The 19349-nt window shown below is 38.1% G+C and overlaps 1 protein-coding gene across 1 annotated transcript; it reads right to left on the reverse strand.

Moving 5' to 3' along the window:
- Nucleotides 1-468: 468 nt before the first annotated feature.
- Nucleotides 469-2337, reverse strand: LOC141628089 (uncharacterized). Its single transcript, XM_074441273.1, has 3 exons — nucleotides 2029-2337; nucleotides 1336-1864; nucleotides 469-1001 (listed from the first exon to the last, which is right to left on the reverse strand). Exons 1-3 carry the CDS (start codon nucleotides 2335-2337, stop codon nucleotides 469-471), a joined length of 1371 nt encoding a protein of 456 aa, XP_074297374.1.
- Between the last annotated feature and the right edge of the window lie 17012 nt (nucleotides 2338-19349).

The following is a 19349-nucleotide window of genomic DNA, read 5'->3' on the forward strand; positions in this document are numbered from 1 at the left end:
TGTATTACTATCACCATCCTTAATCCAAGCAGCTTTAGCCTTCTGACTCAAGAAGAGGTTACTAGCAGTCTGCAATTCCTTATATACTCCAATAGCAGCCTATTCTTTTTGCAACCACAGAGTATCTCTAGGATCAATAGCAAGCTGAGCTTGAATATATTCCAAATTTTTCAGAGCAAGAACAACACTATTCTCAATATTAGAGAAGAAGTCCCAATTGTATTGTCTAAAGTGAGATTTCAAATGTTGCAATTTCTTAACCAGACAATACATTTTAGTGCCATAACTTGAATTTTTCCACCATCCTTGTAAACAATTAAGGTAATAAGGAGATTTCTCCCACATATTAAAATACTTGAATGGTCTCTTAAAAGTATTCTGTTGACCAGTGCTCTTCAGCAAACAAGGGGTGTGATCAAATATATCTTCAGGTAAAAAATGAGCATACATATTTGGCAATTGGTCACTCTATTCCTGATTAATTAAAGCTCTATCTAGTCTGCTATAGACTCTAGTATTAACATCCTGCTTGTTGTTCCAAGTGAAGAAGGACCCTCTTACAGGACTATCCACTAACCCACATCTGGTCAGACACCTTTGGAAGTCATCAATTTCATTATCACTACTACTACCTCCTAATCTTTCGGCATGGGAAAGGACACAATTGAAGTCCCCACAAACTAACCAGGGATCCTTGATATTAACAGAGAAATCCACCAACTGAGCCCATAATTCTTCCGTTGCCTGAATCTCATTGAAGGCATACGCCATAGATAAATAAAAAGTAGTATAAGCCAACTCAGTAACCTTCATATTTATACATTGAGCAGAATAGGTAAGAAAATCCACATGAAAGATAGTAGGATTCCAGAGAATCCAAACCCTACCACCCTTATGAGTACTGTTATTAGTAGACAAACTCCAACCATCCATAAGTAAATTTTGCAAACTATTCAGAGCCAAGGATTTAACCTTGGTCTCTAGGAGACCAAACAAACCCACTGTATTCATATGCATAAACCACTTTATATGCCTTGGCTTATTAGGGTTGTTTAATCCCCTAACATTCCAGAAGCCAAGGTTATACATTCCCCACCACAAGGTGAGGAACACTACCACTAGTCCCAATTCCTATCTTGGGGGTTTTGGATTTGTTCAAAGCTTCCATAAAAGATTGTTGACCAAATTTATGCACACTGTATGCTCCATCTGTGACCTCTTGTCTACTCATCCTCATAATAGGTCTAGCATGAGAAGGACAAAATATATAACTGTCATTCTTATGCCAAACAACAGGAGTTTTCAATTGAATTTCAGCTTGAGGAGTAGACTAACTTGGCTCAGCAGTAGTACTACCCAGAGGTTCCTTACTTTTATCAACTACCTTAGGCTTCCACACTTTAGTGATAGCTTTCTTAGGTGGCACAGTGGGGGCAGGCTGCTTCTTGGCCATTCTACAATCACTTGCAGCATGACCAACACCCATACACACATTGCACACAACAGGTTTCCACTCATACTCCACATCAATCTCAACAAAATTTCCATGTTCATCCAAAAATTTAACTTTGTCATTCAATGGCTTCCCAAATTCTATGTCAATCATAACCCTAGCATATCCAATTCTCACCTTATCATCTGTTGCAGGATCACACTTCACAAACTTACCCAAAAGCCCAGAAATTTTAGCAATTCCTTTACCCCATAACTTAAGCGGCAACTTGTGTAATTTAACCCACACAGGGATAGAATGAACAACATGTTTAACCAACTCAGTTTCAGGAGTCCATGCTTTAACTATCAATGGCTTATTATCAAACAGAAAATGACCTTGTTTCAACACTACAGTACGAGCTGCCAGAGACTTAAAACGAACTAGAAAAACACCATTAGGCAGAAAAGAAATCTTATCTACATGATGATTAGACCACAATCGCTTTATAAAACCATCCACAATTCCCAGGGAGGATTAGCCCCAAGGATGAAGCAATAAATAGAATTTTTCCAATAGTCAAGTTCGATTTTTACCTCTGCTTCAGTAAATTGCAACAATTCTTCTAGTTCCTCCTCAATCATTTCCAGCACAACGGAAGCAGAATTGGTCGGAACTTCTTCCACAGCTGGTTCTTCCACTAAACTCTCCAGATTCAGAGGAGCAATACCAACCACCTCACTCATACTCTTTTCTTTGATTACATCCAAACTAGACGGACCATTCGGATGTGACAAAACCGGAAATTCATCAGCACTAGTTGAAGAAAGGAGATCAAATTTATTAGAATCTGATTGTTTTTTTTTTGGTAAAGAAACCGAAGATCTACTCTTTGTTACAGTCATTTTGAGTAGTCTCAGATCCCTAGGGTTCCTTGTTTTCAGTGACGCTTAATCGCTTTTTTTAGGGTTTTGTTTCTCTCTCTCTCTCTTCATTTTTTTTGGTTATCCAAGTGAACTTGGTGTTAATGGGGTTGAAGAAGATCATCAGACAACAAAATAGTCCAAATCCCAACATTATTTGAAACCATTAACGAAGGGTCAAATAATGAAATGGAAAAGAGAGCAAAAAAATCGTCATCAAACACTAATTTCCCATTTGCACTACCAGTCTAATATCTATAACATGAATCTGCATCTATATATGTCCATAAATCAGAAAAAACAAATAATTAATAAAATCCATAATGAGAAATTATCCAAATTTATTACCCATAAAAACCTAAAAATTATGAAAAATAAAGATAGAAGATGTGAAATTGACCATGACAAAAACCTACAGACAAATGAATTTTGCAGATCTTGTAATTTAAGTTAAAAAAACATTAGATCTAGAGTTATATCTACAATACGGGATTGTAAACTGCAATCTGAATACAATATTATTATTATTATTATTATTATTATTATTATTATTATTATTATTATTATTAAGACAATAAGATAAAAAGAAAGTGATGTAAGGAGAAGAGAAAGAAAGAATTACATAAATGAAAACCGAAAATATTCGATAAAATTCTCTCTTGATTGTTGATTCTACAATTGATTGGGAAAATGGGAGGAGGAGACTAATTGAGAGACGGAGAACTTCAAGTTTAGAATAATAGGGTTCTGCGTAATGAGGAGTAGGGGCCGAGGAGTAGTGCGGTTGAGCGGGACTTGGAAATTGAGCGAAATAAAACAAAACGAAGTCATTTTTAGCCTTTTCTTTTTATTAATGTGTTTGTACAATTCTCTATGCACTAAATGCACGTGACGCTTTAAAAAGCGTCGAGAACGAAGCATCAATATATGACGGGATTTGTAGTAGTGAAGTATTTTATGTTACCGATCCTATGGATAAGAAGTGGTCAATTGTTCTATCTTGCCATTGCCGAATTCCAGATGATGAAGACGTCGAATTTGAAGGACTTGATCACAATGCTATATTGCAATTTGGTAATGATGTTGAAAATGTTACATTCCAAACATATATACAAGGGATGATCATGATTAAGGTATTTGGGTTGATGAAGAGACTAGAAAATCCAAAAAAACGTTCCCGGCAGCCGTGAAAATATCAGCAATCCAATCAAGATATCTTACGTCATGTGTAATTATTGTCTTGTTGTTATGTATCAAACTGCTGTTGTAAACTTTTTCTGCTGTTGCAGTGGGCAGCTTAACAAAAAATAATACCAAATGATGCTTTATTTCTTAGCGGTAAAATCAAACAAAACGAATTATTAAATACAACAGTTATACCTAAACCGTTGTTCAGGACGTGTACAGTTATAACGGTTCAGGCCGTTGTTATCTATATAAAAATGATGCTTTATTTATTTGCGGAAAAATCAAACAAAATGAAATATAAAATAAAATGGTTATACCTAAACCGTTGTCCTAGACGTGTACAGTTATAACGGTTCAGGCCGTTGTTATGTATATAAAAGTGATGCTTTATTTCTTGGCGGGAAAATCAAACAACATGAAAATATTACAGACAACGGTTATTTCTAACTCGTTGTAGATAGTACTAATCAATTACGGTTTCAAACAAAACCGTAGTCTGTTTGGAAACAAAATACAACGGTTTGTCTTATACCGTGTTTATTACTTTCCAATAAATAAGGTCTTTCAAGTGTTGTATTATTCACACATATATACCCTGAGCTTCCCCTCCCCCACATAATATCCTCAAACATTGAGCTTCCCCTCAACCACCAGCCTACCCCATCGCCGTCGTAGTCATCGTCATCATCGCCACTGCCGCCGCCAGATCAATCCAGGTTCTCCTCTTTAAAGAAGTAATAAACCCTCCTCTCTAGAGATTTGTTTGTTATTATAAGTATGCATTGTTATTATTTGTTTATTAATTTCTGCTTTAGATATGGTCCAAAAGCGGAAAAGAAATGATGGAAATGCGTCAGGCGACGACTCAGGTGATGAGAATAATTTGCAATACACTGCAGGTTGAATGCGCCATAGGTTTTCCCTAAAAGCAATAAATTCAAAGATACCTACTCCTTTACAGTGGGATAAAGATACTGGCCTGCCATATGGTGAGAATGCCAGGTATTTTGCGAGTTGGATTGGTTGTTGTGTAAGACAGTATGTGCCTCTCAGTACGCCGCGTATCAGTGAACTGAGTAAAATACGGAACACCATGCTAATAAATAGAATAACGGTATGTATATACAATAATAAATGTTTTATCTGAAATTAAGTTAGTACTTGATATGTGTTTTAGCCGAAAGACTTGTACCAACTATGCTCATCATATATGCAGTTAGCTTACGTTGTCCTCGAAAAGTATGATAAGTACCTAAAAAAAAGACAGGGGAAGCCCTCAGATCTTGGAAGTTAAAGTTTGCTGAGAACCACTTGTTCAACAAGGAAATCGGGGAGATGAATAAGAACCCACCAAAAAAGAAGTATCCGTATGTCAGTCAGGACCATTGGGATAGCTATATCGCTTATAGGCAGTCTGACAAGTTTAAGGTAACTTAATAATAATAAGTAAAGAAGTATAGTTACTTTAGTGTTTGGTCATGCTTATATTTCTTGAAATAATTTATTTGATGAAGGTTATGAGTGAGAGGAACAAGGCGAACATTTAAAAGAAAAAGACCATCTTTTACAGCTCCCGAGGTGGTTATAGATTGATTATGAAGAAACTTGTAAGTACATAATTCTTATAGTATTAGACTATTAGGTGTTTTAGTCGGATGTTATATATGTTTGTAGTAATCATACATATTTTGAGAGGATATCAATGTGATGAATGAATTATAGGCAAAGCTTGGAAAATTTAGTCCTCACGATGCTTGGGTGGCAGGTCACACTCCTAATAATGGAAAGACGGAAACTGAATATGATAAGGACATTAAAGAGAAAATTTTAAGTTTGAATAAATATGTCACACCTACCGCTGGTGGTCGGAGTTATATAATTGTGAGTTGCTTAATAGTTTTATATGTATGTAGAGGATCTATGAGAAGGAGGTATAAGAAGGAAAATGGAAGCCTGAAGGACGTGATGACATTCTTGCTAGGGCAATCGGCAAACCAGACCATCCAGGTCATGTGAGAGGGGTATCGACGCATGTTGGAATCACTAAGTATTTTGGAAAAACTACTCGAAGTGGTGATGATTCCAAGAAGGTAATCTATAAATACTGTATTTGAACCAACGTAATTTATAACTATATATGCTGACAATAATTTCTATTACACAGCTACAGAAAATAGTCAGGTTGATGGTGAGAATGTTGAAAACTGGGGAAAAGCCATCAGAAAAAGAGTTGGATATGGTTTAAGAAGTCATAAAGGAAGCACAGAAGGAGGAGGAGGAGGAGGAGGAGGAGGAGGAGGAGGTGGAGGTGATAATATTTATGTCTTATATATATATATACAATGTGTTATATGATTTGGAAAATCAGTACATGTTATATGGACAAGTGTTAATGTACAGAAGGAAGCCGAGGAGGACATGGCAAGGGAGAAGGAAATGGCAAAGGAGACTGAGGTGGGAGCCGAGGATCAATATCATGCAGTTGAAGAGGAAGAGGAAGCCACGAAGGCCGTGACACAAGATGAGATTGAGGTAGTTGATGAACAGACGTTCTTCTCTACACCGAAAAAGGTAATAGCTGCTAGTTTATAATTTCATCTTAGTACAAGTTTTTTGCTTATGAAATTTATTAAAGGTAGTTAATATATGTGTACTAATTTATTAAAGCTGTCGTGAAGGGCCATTTCAAGGTGGCTTGTTTTCTTTTCTATTTACATGGGAAATAGAAAGTTGTTGTTGCCGGGGGATACGTGTTCAATTACGACTGGTTTCAGCAAGTTAAGGTTCATAGTATACCCCTTCGTGACAAATGCAAGAAAGTGGAAGTGACCCAATTATATAAAGACGAGTATGGGGAAGTAAAAGTACCATTTCTTAATGAGGAGGTCACTTATTTGAAAGAAGCCCTAATCTCTTATGTGCAATGGCCTGACAACCTCATCAATGTTGTCATGCCCAAGGTACCTATATGCAGACGTTAATTATTACTTGTTCTTTAAATATATTAGGGTACGAATATTAACATATCGTAAGTACTTTAATCTTTACATTTGCAAAAGTTAAGAAAAGTCATGATGGCAGCTAAAGCAATTACTACTACGTCAACGAAAGTTGTTGCAGTCAAGCCTGCTTATAATTCTTATTATGAATCATGTGTATATAAGAAAAAAATGAAAACTGCTTCGCTGATGGCTTTGCACAACCTTGCTGTAGAGAAGTCACCTAGAGAGGATGTAGTCATGAACTCATGATTAACATTGAAGAGGAAATTATGGGCGCAGCTGATATAGCCGTACTGGACCCGAAGCAACTGATGGAATTTGTCGACCTTGACAATTTAGATGTTATTCACATTTTGATTTGGATGAAGTAAGTTTTATTAAAAAAACTATTTAGTCATTTCCATTTACGAATAATGATGTTTGTTTAAATTATCAATTACAATAATAATCTTCGTTCCATGTGGCGTAATAGGTACCTTAATAATCAGTTCGCTGAGTTGAAGGTCCCAATTCACGCCTACGGATTCTTGAGTCCTAAGGTGTTCTCTGTGCACAGAATTTCATACGATGAACAAATCAATAGTATCGCTCTTCGGTTGATGTCGTCCAAAAAACTATGGTTTGCCCCCTACAATGAGAATATGTATGTATAGTACGTGATTATTGTAATGAATCATGGTTCTATAAATTTATTATTAACATGCTTAAATGCGTGTAAATGAACTAACAATTCAATGTCCCAAATTGAATAGGAAGCATTGGGTGCTACTGGCAATCCAAGTAGAAACAAAAATAGTGTCGTGGATTGAATCTCGCGAAGGCAAACCCTCTGACAGTTGTGTAAGGATGATAACTGAGTAAGTTTACAACCTTCAATAATGTCATTTGTTATTGTATGACTTGAGCCATATATATGCAAATAATAATGGCATGTGTTTATATTTATGAATTAGTGTTTTTGAAGGAAAAAAAGATTATGTCCACTCGGAAAATATGAAAGCAAGGTTGTTCCCAATTTTATCACGCCATTAGTAAGTGTATTCTTAATAATTACTCGTATCATTTAATTAATGTTTTTGCGAGAGGTTGATTATCTAAATCAGCTGATTTGTGTGTGATTCATATAATAGTCTCCTAAGCACCAGACGACAAACAATGCGCCTTTTACGTTTGTCAGTCTATGTGGAAGGTTATCAACGGAAAACTTTCTACCATTCCGATGCGGGTTAGTGTGATTTAAAACATATTTCAGACGTAAATTGAGTTCAATTATGTATACTTCCATGTATTATATCTATTTTGATTATGTATATTTTGAATTGTAGTTTCCACTAATACTCAACAAAGCCCCAGAATATTCGCCAGAGGACATCAACCAGATGAGAAATATGTGGGCCACTTATGTTGTTTCATTAGCGGAGTCTCAATAGTTTGCTCATACTTTATGTACGTGTGTGTGTATATATAGAGCCATTGTGTATTGACTTCTTTTGTTTTTTTGAGGAAGTTGTGTTTTGGCTTTTGATCAAGCTGTTTGTACTATTTTGAATCTGGGTTTAATTGATCACGGGGTGTAATATTTTGATGCAGGATTGAATTTTTGCAGTGCACAGCTGCTGGAATGCTATATTTTTAGAAGCAGCTGAAAAATAGCATTCCAGCAGCTGCTCCAAACGTTGCTGAAAAAATAGCATTTCAGCAGCTACTAGAACAAGCTAAATCATTTTTTAAAAAAAAAATAATTATAAACGATAACGGTTGCAAACAACCTGTTGCAAACAATTATTTGACAAAGGTTTTATTTAGATAAATAACCGTTGACATCTTTTCCCTCCCATTCAAACCGCCAAAAATATAAGATAACGAACGATAACCGTTGTCGAGTTCAAAACTTTTACAACGGTTTATTTAAGAAGAATCGTTGTCAAAGTTTCATCAATAAAAAGAGATAACGGTTAAATACTGTTGTCAATTGATAAATATAACAACAGTTTAGCATGCAATAAAACCATTGTTAAATTTTAAAATTTAATTAAATAAGATAACAAAATGAACCTTTATCATAGATAATATTTAACAACGGTTTTGGAACCACTAAACCGTTGTCAATAGTAAACTATGACAACGGGTTTGAAACCGTTATTAATATTTAACAACAGTTTCTTAAAAGTATACCCGTTGCCATAAACATATTTAACAACAGTTTTATAATGGTTCTTGAGTTGTGATAACGGTATTATAGATCCGTTATTGATGTTATATATAACGGTCGCGTGTTTGTATACAACCGTGGTATATATTTAACAACAGTCGTTGCAATAACAGTTCCGTGTTTCTATATAATAACGGTAATTGCATTATCTGACTGTTATTGAAGGTCTTATTTGGCGTAGTGATTGACTAAGAAAGCATGTAGGCACACTTGGAGCATCGAAAAGAAGGGATCTAGAAGACCCGCTTAGTATGCTCTTTCCTATTTCTTCTCCCTTTCCATTCTTTTCTGGGTCACAAATGAGGAGGATGGGCTTATGTTTGATGAGGATGTTCTATTTTGGAACTTTGTGGGTGTGTGTTTTGACGTGCTGTTAGGATTAGTTGTTGCATGCTAGATAGAAAACATGTCGTGATTGTATATAGTTGCATCCACGTAGCATGCATATATCTGTCTAGGTGCATCTCATTCATATTGCATTTTGTTTGTAAATAAATGTTTTAGGGAGTCTAAATGTGGAGAATGCAAGGCGTCAATGAGGATACTTGTCTCAATAATGTCTCGTCCATTTTGATAGCTCGCGTCTTAGTGGTAATTGTCTTTTTTAGAAGCGTGATTGACACCCGGGTCTTGTCTACCTAGTGATACACGGACAAAGGCTAGACTTAGCCTAAGGACGATACAACTACATAAATGGCAAAGTTAGAGCCTCCTATGGGTCGGCCCATCCATAACTGGCCCCATTTTAGGTTGTGAGTAGGTCTCCTCATGTGGGGTGTCACATCACCACGCACAAGTGTGCCATTTGTTCCTTAAATCATAAAGGTGCTTATTTTTATGCATGCATTTTGAAGCAAACTTGTTACAAGTTTTTAGCCTCACATTGCCAAATAAACCTATGTTTTGACCCTTTAGGATATGACCGATTTTGTTACTCCCTTTTTTGAGCCTTAGCCTTTCAATTGGCACACCTACACAAAGAACTACATCCCAAAAACAACTATCCTTGATCAAGAAAGTTGTCAAAACGTTTATAGTTACATGTAAATGGGGTTGAGTCCTAGTTTGTTGAAAACTGAGAGCAATTGCAAAGAGTTGAAAACATGGTGTTATTTTGGTCAAGCCGTGATTGAATAAGAGGTGATATGGAAGAAGAAAATGAAAGTACAAAAGAAGAAAATGAAAAGAAAAGACAAGACAAGAGTTGATTGAATTGTTTAGGTTGAATAAAAGTCATGCTACCACCCCCATAAATCATTGAAGGGGTGGAAATGTCATTGCTAAATAAGGGCAATATGATGTTTTTTCCAAGTAAGTCAAACTCTCAAAAACTTTTTTTTTGGATTATCGCTCATTTATTGTACTTAGGGCGGGTTTGAATGGAAATTTTGACAACTTCTTGGTATCTAACCCCATAATTCCATAATGGTGCTTACGCCCATCCATTTTTACCCATTACCCTAGCCCTATTACATCCTAATTGCTTCATTGTGTGTGCATTTATCATATTATTGCATCTTTTACATGATTAGAGGATGAAATACGACATTAGATTGCGGGCACCCTTTTCGTGAGTTGTAGTAGGTGAGTGTTTAGTTCCAATTTCGCATAATAATCAACCGTTCTTAAATTGTGTGAAAAGCAAAAACCACAAGGAAATCATTGCCTTAGGTCTCATGTGGTCTTGGGCTAGTTAGTGTCGAATCTTGTGTTTTGACTTGTAAAGCTTGGGAGTCTTGTACCGTCATTCTTTTTTCCCCCGTCCTTGAAATTGTTTCTTGGACATGTTTGTTGCTACAATAGATCGCTTGATCTAGAATTAGGGGTTGGCACCAACTAGGGACCCTGAGACGGTATTCTCCACTATAAGGCTTTCTTAGTTCGGTTTTAAAACCCACCTACTTCGATGAGGCAAGTGGGTTCATTTTGAACGATTCATGGTAGTGTTTGATTTGGTATCTATGTTCCTTCGTGAATCAAAGTTTTGTAGCAAGACCTTACTTGTCTTCCAATAGGGCACTTTCCATCATAAGTGTCAAATTGAGAGTTGAAAGGCTACGAGTGAAACTAAACCCGACTCGGATTATATAATATGACTTTTTGGCTACTAGTTCATGATTAAGGGTCGTGTCATTCCATTTTCTTGTTCGAGGGCGAACATGGGTCGTGTTGGGAAGTTGATAAGACCACATTTTAACCCATTTTGCTAATGATTTTAAGCCTCTTTCACCCCTTAATTCATGCAACAACTAGCTGGTTAAAGTGCTTTCTAGTATAAATAGCTCCCTTTTTCCCGACTCGTCTTTTGAGTATAGTTCAAGGTTTTTCTACCTTTTACTTTACATTTAGCTAGGAGGACATTTGCGGGCACGAGGTGGAGCATAAGAGTCGAAGTCTTCAAGCCGGACAAGGTACAAAAGAAGTCAAACAAGGAAGACAAAGGCCAAGAAGCATTTTAGAGCTGAAAGCAATTCTGCCGTCTGGTAAAATTTCACCCGCCAGGCGAAATTTCGCCCTCCGTCGGATTTTGCAATTTTGACTAATTTTTCCATCTGGTGAAAATTTTCACCCACCGAGTGAAAATTTCACCCACCCAGTTTCGTGTGTTTTGTGGCTTGTGGGCTTTGTATTAGGCCTCCTTATAAATAGCTAGCACTTAGATTAAAAACCTAAGTTTCATTTGGGAGAAAATATAGGGTTATTTAGAGAGAAAGAACTTGTTTACATTTGTAATCTTTCATTAATCAAAGAATTAATCTTTCCTTCATTATAGTTTAATTACTCTTTAGTTTATGTGAGATCTACTTGTTCCAATAGTTTACATTTAGTAATTGGGTTGTAATTTGAAGACTTGAAGAGATTCATCTTCCACTTTATCAATCCAAGTTGCCTCCTTTAAGTTATATTGGTATAATTCTTATCTTTATTTCATTTCCTTTTAATTGTTTACATGTTTGATTTTGCTTAATTAACTTGGTTTCATATCATGTCTCTTATTGCTAGTTTTGTAGTATCTTCTTCACTTGTTGTTGTTGTGACCCTTATTATGTGTAAGTAGTCTCCTTACTAGGGTGAAGGGGGACCTATTGTAGACTTCTTGGGTCAATTGTTGGCTTGAATTAGTGGAAACCATTTAGTAGTTGGTTTAGAGTAGTTGTGAACACCAAGTGTTTCTGAAATTACTAGAATGAGGATTCGAGCCTTTCTCTATTGTTGACTTGTTAGGGTGAGAGCCTTAACTTGTGGAAGTATGCACAATTACTCGGTCTTGGTTAGTCTAAGCGAGGGCTTGATTTCCTTTGACTTAGGGACCGACTCACACCGATAGGTGGAGCCTTCCTCGACCCTACTCTTTGGTAACCATTGATTCAGGCCTACTAGTTGAGCCTTGTCTACACTAGCAAACACAACATCCTAGTCCCTTTAATTATCACCTTCAATCGTTTTTAGCAATCTTCTTGTCTTACTTGTTTTAGTTTTAGTATGCTAATTAGTCTTTTAATCAATAAATTGATTTGCTAAAACTAACTAGAGGCAAACAAATAATATAAGAGCCATAATTACGTCCCTAGGGTTCGCCCCTCCTGATACTACAACGGGTAAAACCGTACACTTGCGGGAGGAGTAAATATAAAACTCTATCACTTAGGTGGCAAGGCTGCGGTGTACCACTGGCGGTGTGGGTACCTCTTATGATGGGTAACTTGGCAGGTTTGGGCTGCGAATCAGACAATTGTATTTGGAGGATGAGATTGTTTATTGCAGAATTGTTTTGTATGGATTGTTGTATTGTAGCTCATGATTGATTATGTAGTTAACTGACCCCTTTGTTGTTTTAAAATCTACTATGATCCATGGGGGATGGTGAGCAAGGTGTTTAGCAGGTCTGGATGCTTGAGTTCTTACGGGATGGATGGAACACCGCTAAGTCTTGCTTTTGCAGTTAGCTTCCGCTGTTTTGCTTTAGACGTTACCTTTTGTTTTTGAGTTGTACTCTCAGTTTTGAAGTTTGGTTTTCTGTTGTAATCGGCTAAACATTCTTTTACCTTTAATAAATGTTCTTTTATGGTCTATTTAGTATACTGTACCACGGGCAACCGAGATGGTAGCACTTCCGTTTACTAAGGTAGGCCTTGGCAAGGTACCTTGAAAGATGGGGGTATTACGAAGTGGTATCAGAGCGACGATTTTGGAACCTAAAACCAATGAACAAAATTAACATAGGGTATCTAAATAAAATGAATCCGTGTAGGAGTTGTTTGGAGCTACCGCAAAGGTTTAGGATCGTTATATGTGTGTGTTTATATAAGTATGAATAGAGTGGATGTGTATATTTGTGATTTGGAGGAATTGTGGCATGGATTTGAAGGAAATGTTGTGAAGTATTTGATGTGACATAGTGTGCCATGTTGTATGTTGTCGTTGTTCATATTTTCGCATTTATTGTTATAGGAGCATGTGAATAGGTTGTACTGCCTGTATACGTTGTTGGGGATGTATTGGGAGTCGTTTGATATGATTCGGCCTAGTATAGTAGGGTACTCGACCGAGTAGTGGGTACTCGACTGAGTATCCTGGCATTCGACCGAGTAGGGGTGTTTGTGATTTTGACAGTAGCTACTGGAACATGACCACTCGGCCGAGTAGAGTCAGTACTCGACCGAGTAGCATGTACTCGACCAAGTACCTGAGGTACTCAACCGAGTATGATTTCTGTGATATTTTGGTCACCTACTACAGTTTGAGCACTCGCCGAGTAGTCAGTACACTCGACCGAGTAGCTTGTACTCGACCGACTACCTCTGTGTACTCGACCGAGTACCTCTTTGGCGGACGTGATTTTTTTTTTCATTTTGAGCTGTAGGATATGTGCTTACGTTTGTCTTGGTTATTGAAGCTCAAAATGCCGCCAAAGTGATCTACTGCATAAATCAAGGCCTCTGAGATGAGCCTAGATGCGATGGCTTGGATGATCGAGCAACATGAGGCACTTACAGAGGCCCTAAAGAATGTAGGAAAGGGAATGGAAGTAGTCGTTGATGCATCCCGGATGAGCAACACTATTTCCCGCTTTAACCCTACCACCTACGAGGGCAAAGGCGAGCCCTGTAACACCCCCATTTATCTAGGACCCTTTAGCAAGAAATTCCCAGATAAGTAAGACTGTTACCATCTCAGTTTCCTAAGGCAGTGATTAAAAAGGTAACAAACCAAAAGGTACTTATATAACTTTAAATGGTTTTATTACAACTGAACTGAACGTCTAATTTAATACTCGTATAAATTACAAAACTTTCAGCGGAAATCGTAAAGTCTTAAACGTAGAGTAAATAAAGTCTAAACTAAGTGAGCTAGACGCCTAAGTCCATCCATGCTCTCACACCCAAGCTCCCTTGCTCAGCTAATCAAGTACCTATTATTATCTGTTTCCATGATGGAAACAGTAATTAAAGGACACATGAACACACACAAGTCAACCTATGATCTTAAAATAAATAGACAGAACAATATGTAAATATAAACAAGATATATAGATAAAAATATATGTCAAAGCACACGGCCTTAATCAAGTATAAGATTTCGAGTTGGATTTATGGTTGATTTTCATGAAAGACGGAAATTAAACATCCATTTACCAAATTAGGTTTATGGTGCATAACGTGATCCATTTGTCTTAGTAAGACGTTTTGAAAATACGATATTTGAATGAGCGAATTAGTCGTCTGATCCATCCAATATCCGCGTTAGCCGGAGTCGGGACTTTACTAGACCAATGCTGGAAGTGGAACAGACCCTGCATCAGGCAGCCAGAAGAGGCGCGAGCCTATTGGCGATGTAAGGGGGTCTCCCCTCGTTTGAAAATAGAAAAAGAAGTGGCATGTTTAGGCGCGGGTCAGTCAATGGTATATGACGTGTTCTGACCATTGAAAAACGTTTATAAAACGTGTTGAAAAATGGGTATTTGACCCGTTTTGGTTTGAAAAGGCCGTTTGTGCCGCTTTTGTGTTGATTTGAAGAACGAGACTTGAATAATCGTCATTGTTTTGACGATATTCGATGTCGGGTTCGACTTTGCAAGCTTGTCATGAATAGTTTTGAAAATGATTATGAACTAATTGTTTTAAGTTCATTTGAATATAATTAGTCAATATTCATCATCGTACTCGGGTTAAAATCCGACATGGTATGTAGAACTAAGGATGACTTTGTATTGGTGACTAATACATTTATTTTGAAAGTGTAAAGAAATGATGAAAGGCTTTAAGATACCCTTCAAAATGTAAATAAATGAAATAAAAGGCTTTAAAATACCTTTTAAATGTAATTAACCAAATATTATCACCGAAACTCGGATTAAACCGTCATGGTATTAAGAACCAAGGGTGAAAAATGTTTTATGGTTAAACACTTGTAAAAATAAAAAGGATTTAAAAATATTTGAAATGGTAAAAACCGTTTACAAATATGAAAATAAGGGGGATAAAGAGACCAAACACGGTTTGGACTTAAGGCTGGGCAGGGTGCTTTAGGCGCGAGCCTATGTGCTACGTAAGTAGCCTCTGCCTCAACCAAAAAGTCTGGGTTTGGCTCATTCTTCCCATGTTTTGGACCATGTTATGCATGATTTAGCATGTTATAGTCATGAAACAAGTAAAGACATGATAAAAAAAGGATTTTTACACCCTCATACTTACATGCTTGGCTTATGGCGAGAAACCGACGTAAGTGTATCAACTCGTTTGGTCGGAAAAGACTCGGTTTAAAACCGTTTTAGTAAGTAAAAAGAGTGTTTGTTAAGTTTAGTGATGGTGTAGTGGTCGAAATGGTCGGTCAAGTGATTTCATGCACGATGACGGTACCAAACAATGTGTAAGGCTTGTGTTTACGATCGGTAGGTCGTAAACACGTGTCGGATTATGACTTAGGAAGTCGAGTCGAGAATTTAAAGGGAGAAAAGAGGGGTGGACACTCGCGTAAATTCTTAAATGGTGGCATTTGAAGGGTATTTATAGGAGAATAAGTGGTTGTGTGAGTTTTGAGCGATGTGGCCACCTGGCTGCTCAAAGAGGCGCGAGCCACGTCGCACGTCTTCGAGGTGTCTTATCGCTTTGACACAAATGCAATCATGATTTGTTCTATCCTAGGATTCGTATGAATATCTTTGGTACTTGACCATTCATGATCTCGGGAAATCTTAACATGGAAGCATTTGAATGGTTTGTTTTTTGTGTTTGACTCGGTTTGACCCGCTGTTGGAGTCGGGATTTGAATTTTGAGTCAGTTTTTTGTCCAGTGTCGGTTTTGACTCTAGTTAGTGTCATTACGACCCTGTCGTCATGCATTAAACACTCCAGGTACTTTTGAAAAGTTTTGAAATGTTTTATTTTCGAAATCGTTTTAAGTTTTCTGACGTAAAGTTGTACATGAACTGTCGATCAAACGCTGCGATTCCAAAGCATCTTGTAGTCTGATAATCATCGGGTGTTTGTTGGAGTCTCAGCATATACTGGGTATCTACACATTTCTATATTGTTTTTATGTCAAATAGTTAATGTTGGTTAAACCCTAATTGGGTGATTTGGGGGTTTTTTAGAGTAATTATGTGGTAGATTTGTAATTATGTGATTATTGTTTATATGAGGTGATTTCGTAGAGGACGCCTTTTGATCCACTGCATTTGATTGATTCTTGGTGATTCCGTCTCAGGTAGGGTTTCCCTATTCAGTTGACTAAGTAATAAGCATAAGATGGCATGGTTGTTTTATTGGCATGATTACTGTTACCGTTAATTAGAATTGGCATATTTATATTGGTATTGTTGTTTTGGTTGTAATTGTCTGTGGTTCGTGAGGTGCCCCCTCGGGTGAGAATAGTCACTTGCTGGAGTGGCTTCACGCCCTTGATTCGCACCTTGTGGTTACCGTCACAAGGGGATGTTCACATTAATGGACGGGTTATTCACTCTATGGTGTTGAGCGGGGCTTAGGTGGTACGGCTGCGGTCCCCACTAGCGGAGTGGAATACCTGTTGTGATGGGTATTCTGGCCGGGCTACTCACTTTAGTGTATATTCAGGTGATTCTTGAGGAGATGGAGTTGGAGTAATGTGTTTGTCTAATTGGATGTTGTTGTTTGCTTATCTTGTTTATTCACTAAGTGACCCCGTTTAAATGTTTTGAAAACTGTGGTGATCCATTCGGGGATGGTGAGCAGTTGATTAGCAGGTATTTCTTTGGAGTACGCGCGGGATCTAGCTGGGGATGGGGTCATCACTTGTCAGAGTCTTTAGTCTTCCGCTGTTTTGTTATGACAGTTTTTACTTTAGCAGGATTTCAGTTTGAGACGATTGTATTTTTATATTTCAGTTTTGGCTTATGATGTACGCACATTAAACTTTACAACTTAAAGTACGTTTCTTTATGGTCTCCTTTGATTACTATACCTCAGGTAATCGAGATGGTAGCATCTCTATGTGCTAGGGTGGTCTTGGTAAGGCACCTTGGTGTATGGGGGTGTTACAAAGTGGTATCAGAGCGACGATTTTAGAACCTGTAACCAATGAACCTAATGAATGTAGAGAGTCAAATTAAAATGAACCCGGGTAAGAGTTGTTTAGAGCTAATGCATAGGCTTGAGACGTTCTAAAGTCGCGAACTTTCCCTTGAAACTTTGAACCGGCCACTATAGGGTGTCATGGGATCGCTACTTGTTTATTGTTGTTTCATATGCATATGTTGGATGAAGTGTGTAGTTGAAATGGATGAATTTGTTAGAAAAGATGAAGTAAGTAATTGCATGAGCATATAAAATCTATGTTGAGAACATGCTTATGTGATGCAAGGTGGATTTTATAATGTTTGTTATATTAGTAACATGTGAATAGAGGATTTGATGCAGGATACTTATGTTATTATTTTTATGTAATGTTATAGAATAAAAGCATGCGGTTAGTATAATTCGTGAGCATGACTTGATCGAGTAGCGGTAAGTCGATCGAGTAGGGTGGACTCGATCGAGTAGACGTGGCTCTATCGAGTGGGTATTTTTGCGTGTTGGGCAGTAGCTACTGGAGTCGAGTTACTCGATCGAGTGAGGGGAGTACTCGATCGAGTGTCGGGTACCCGACCGAGTACGTAAGTGACTCGGTTGAGTATGTTTTATGTCAGCTCTGGACAACTTCTGGAGTTGGGGTACTCGATCGAGTGTGTAGGTTACTCGATCGAGTAACTCCTACTTGATCGAGTATGTGTAGGTACTCAATCGAGTTTGTCTTTGTGCGGGTCATATTTTATTTGAGCCGTAGGCTATGTGCTTACGCTTATCTCCCTTTTATAGCTCAAAGATATGCCGCCAAATAGATCAGCCGCATATGCTAAGGCTCAAGAGATGAGCATTAAGGATATTGCCAAAATGCTTGAGCACCAACACGCGCTCACTGAGACCCTCAAGAAGATGGGGAAAGATGAGGAGGCTGGGGTAGATTTTGCCAAGATGAGCACTATTATATCTCACTTCAACCCCACTAACTATGTGGGTACAAGTGCGCCAATTCTGCTCGACAACTGGCATCGTGAGATGGAGAATATCCTTGGGGTGGTGCGTTGTCCAAAGGAGTTTAGGGTAGAATAACCTGCATTCTACCTAAGGGATTCAGCCATAGAATGGTAGGATAAGGTGAAACACAATGCCTTGGACATCTATCTGAAGTAGGGTAAGACTGCAATTCTGTGGTCCGAGTTCAAAAGAGCTATAAGGAATGAGTTTGTTCCGGAGCATGTTCGCAACAAGCTGCATGATGAGTTCGATTCTTTTAAGATGACTGGGGACATGACAGTGACAGAGTACTACCACAACTTCAACGAGAAGTCAACGTATGCTGAGGATATGGAGCTAAATCCGGTGAACTTAGCACTTCGTTTTGAGAAAGGGTTAACTTACCAGATCATGGAGAAGCTGCCGGCAAGGACTCTTAGCGATGAGAAAAAGGTTTATAAGAGAGTTGGACGGGCTGAAAGGTTGGTGGAAATGGCCAAGAAAACTAGGGAGAAGGGCTCGGATAAGAGGAAGGCTAAGAGTGATGGCGGTGTCCAATCTGGTTACAAGCGTGCTAACCACAATCAGGCAAAGGCTTATTCTTCCGGGTCGGGTTTCAGTTGAGGATTTTCTTACGGGCGTGGTCGCAATAGTAGCAGCAGCTGGAGTATCGCATGTTTTAACTGTGGCGGTGTTGGCCATAAGAGGCATGAGTGTACTAGTGCAGTTGGGAGGGGCTTTCAGATACAGTCCTAGAGGAGCTTTTCTCAGGGACCGACGCAGAGTTATGTTAGTAATCGGCCAGCTGGGTCTTGGAACAACCAAGGTGGGCAGAGTAATAACAATGGTGGTTTCAACCGCAATGGTGGTAATTCTTATCAGCGACCGGCGGCAAATACCAATCAGGTGTTAGCTGCCAAGCCTACTACATCAGCTAGTACCGTACAAGGGGGAGGCCAGAAGAGCAGTGGTAAACTTTTCATGATGGATAAGCAAGCTGTAGAGGATGATGCTCACGTGATCACCGGTACTTTTCTTGTTAACAACGTCCCTACTTTT

This window comes from Silene latifolia, chromosome Y (genome assembly GCF_048544455.1).
Source record: "Silene latifolia isolate original U9 population chromosome Y, ASM4854445v1, whole genome shotgun sequence".
Taxonomy (NCBI): Eukaryota; Viridiplantae; Streptophyta; class Magnoliopsida; order Caryophyllales; family Caryophyllaceae; genus Silene; species Silene latifolia.

What these genes read in the sequence shown, in the direction of transcription:
- LOC141628089 (XM_074441273.1), bottom strand. Translation starts at nt 2,337, where the DNA reads ATGACTGTAACAAAGAGTAGATCTTCGGTTTCTTTACCAAAAAAAAAA. An exon ending in TGCAATTTACTGAAGCAGAG is followed by an intron (nt 1,865 to 2,028) that starts GTAAAAATCGAA and finishes GTTCGTTTTAAG; the next exon opens with TCTCTGGCAGCTCGTACTGT. An exon ending in TAGTACTACTGCTGAGCCAA is followed by an intron (nt 1,002 to 1,335) that starts GTTAGTCTACTC and finishes ATATGAATACAG; the next exon opens with TGGGTTTGTTTGGTCTCCTA.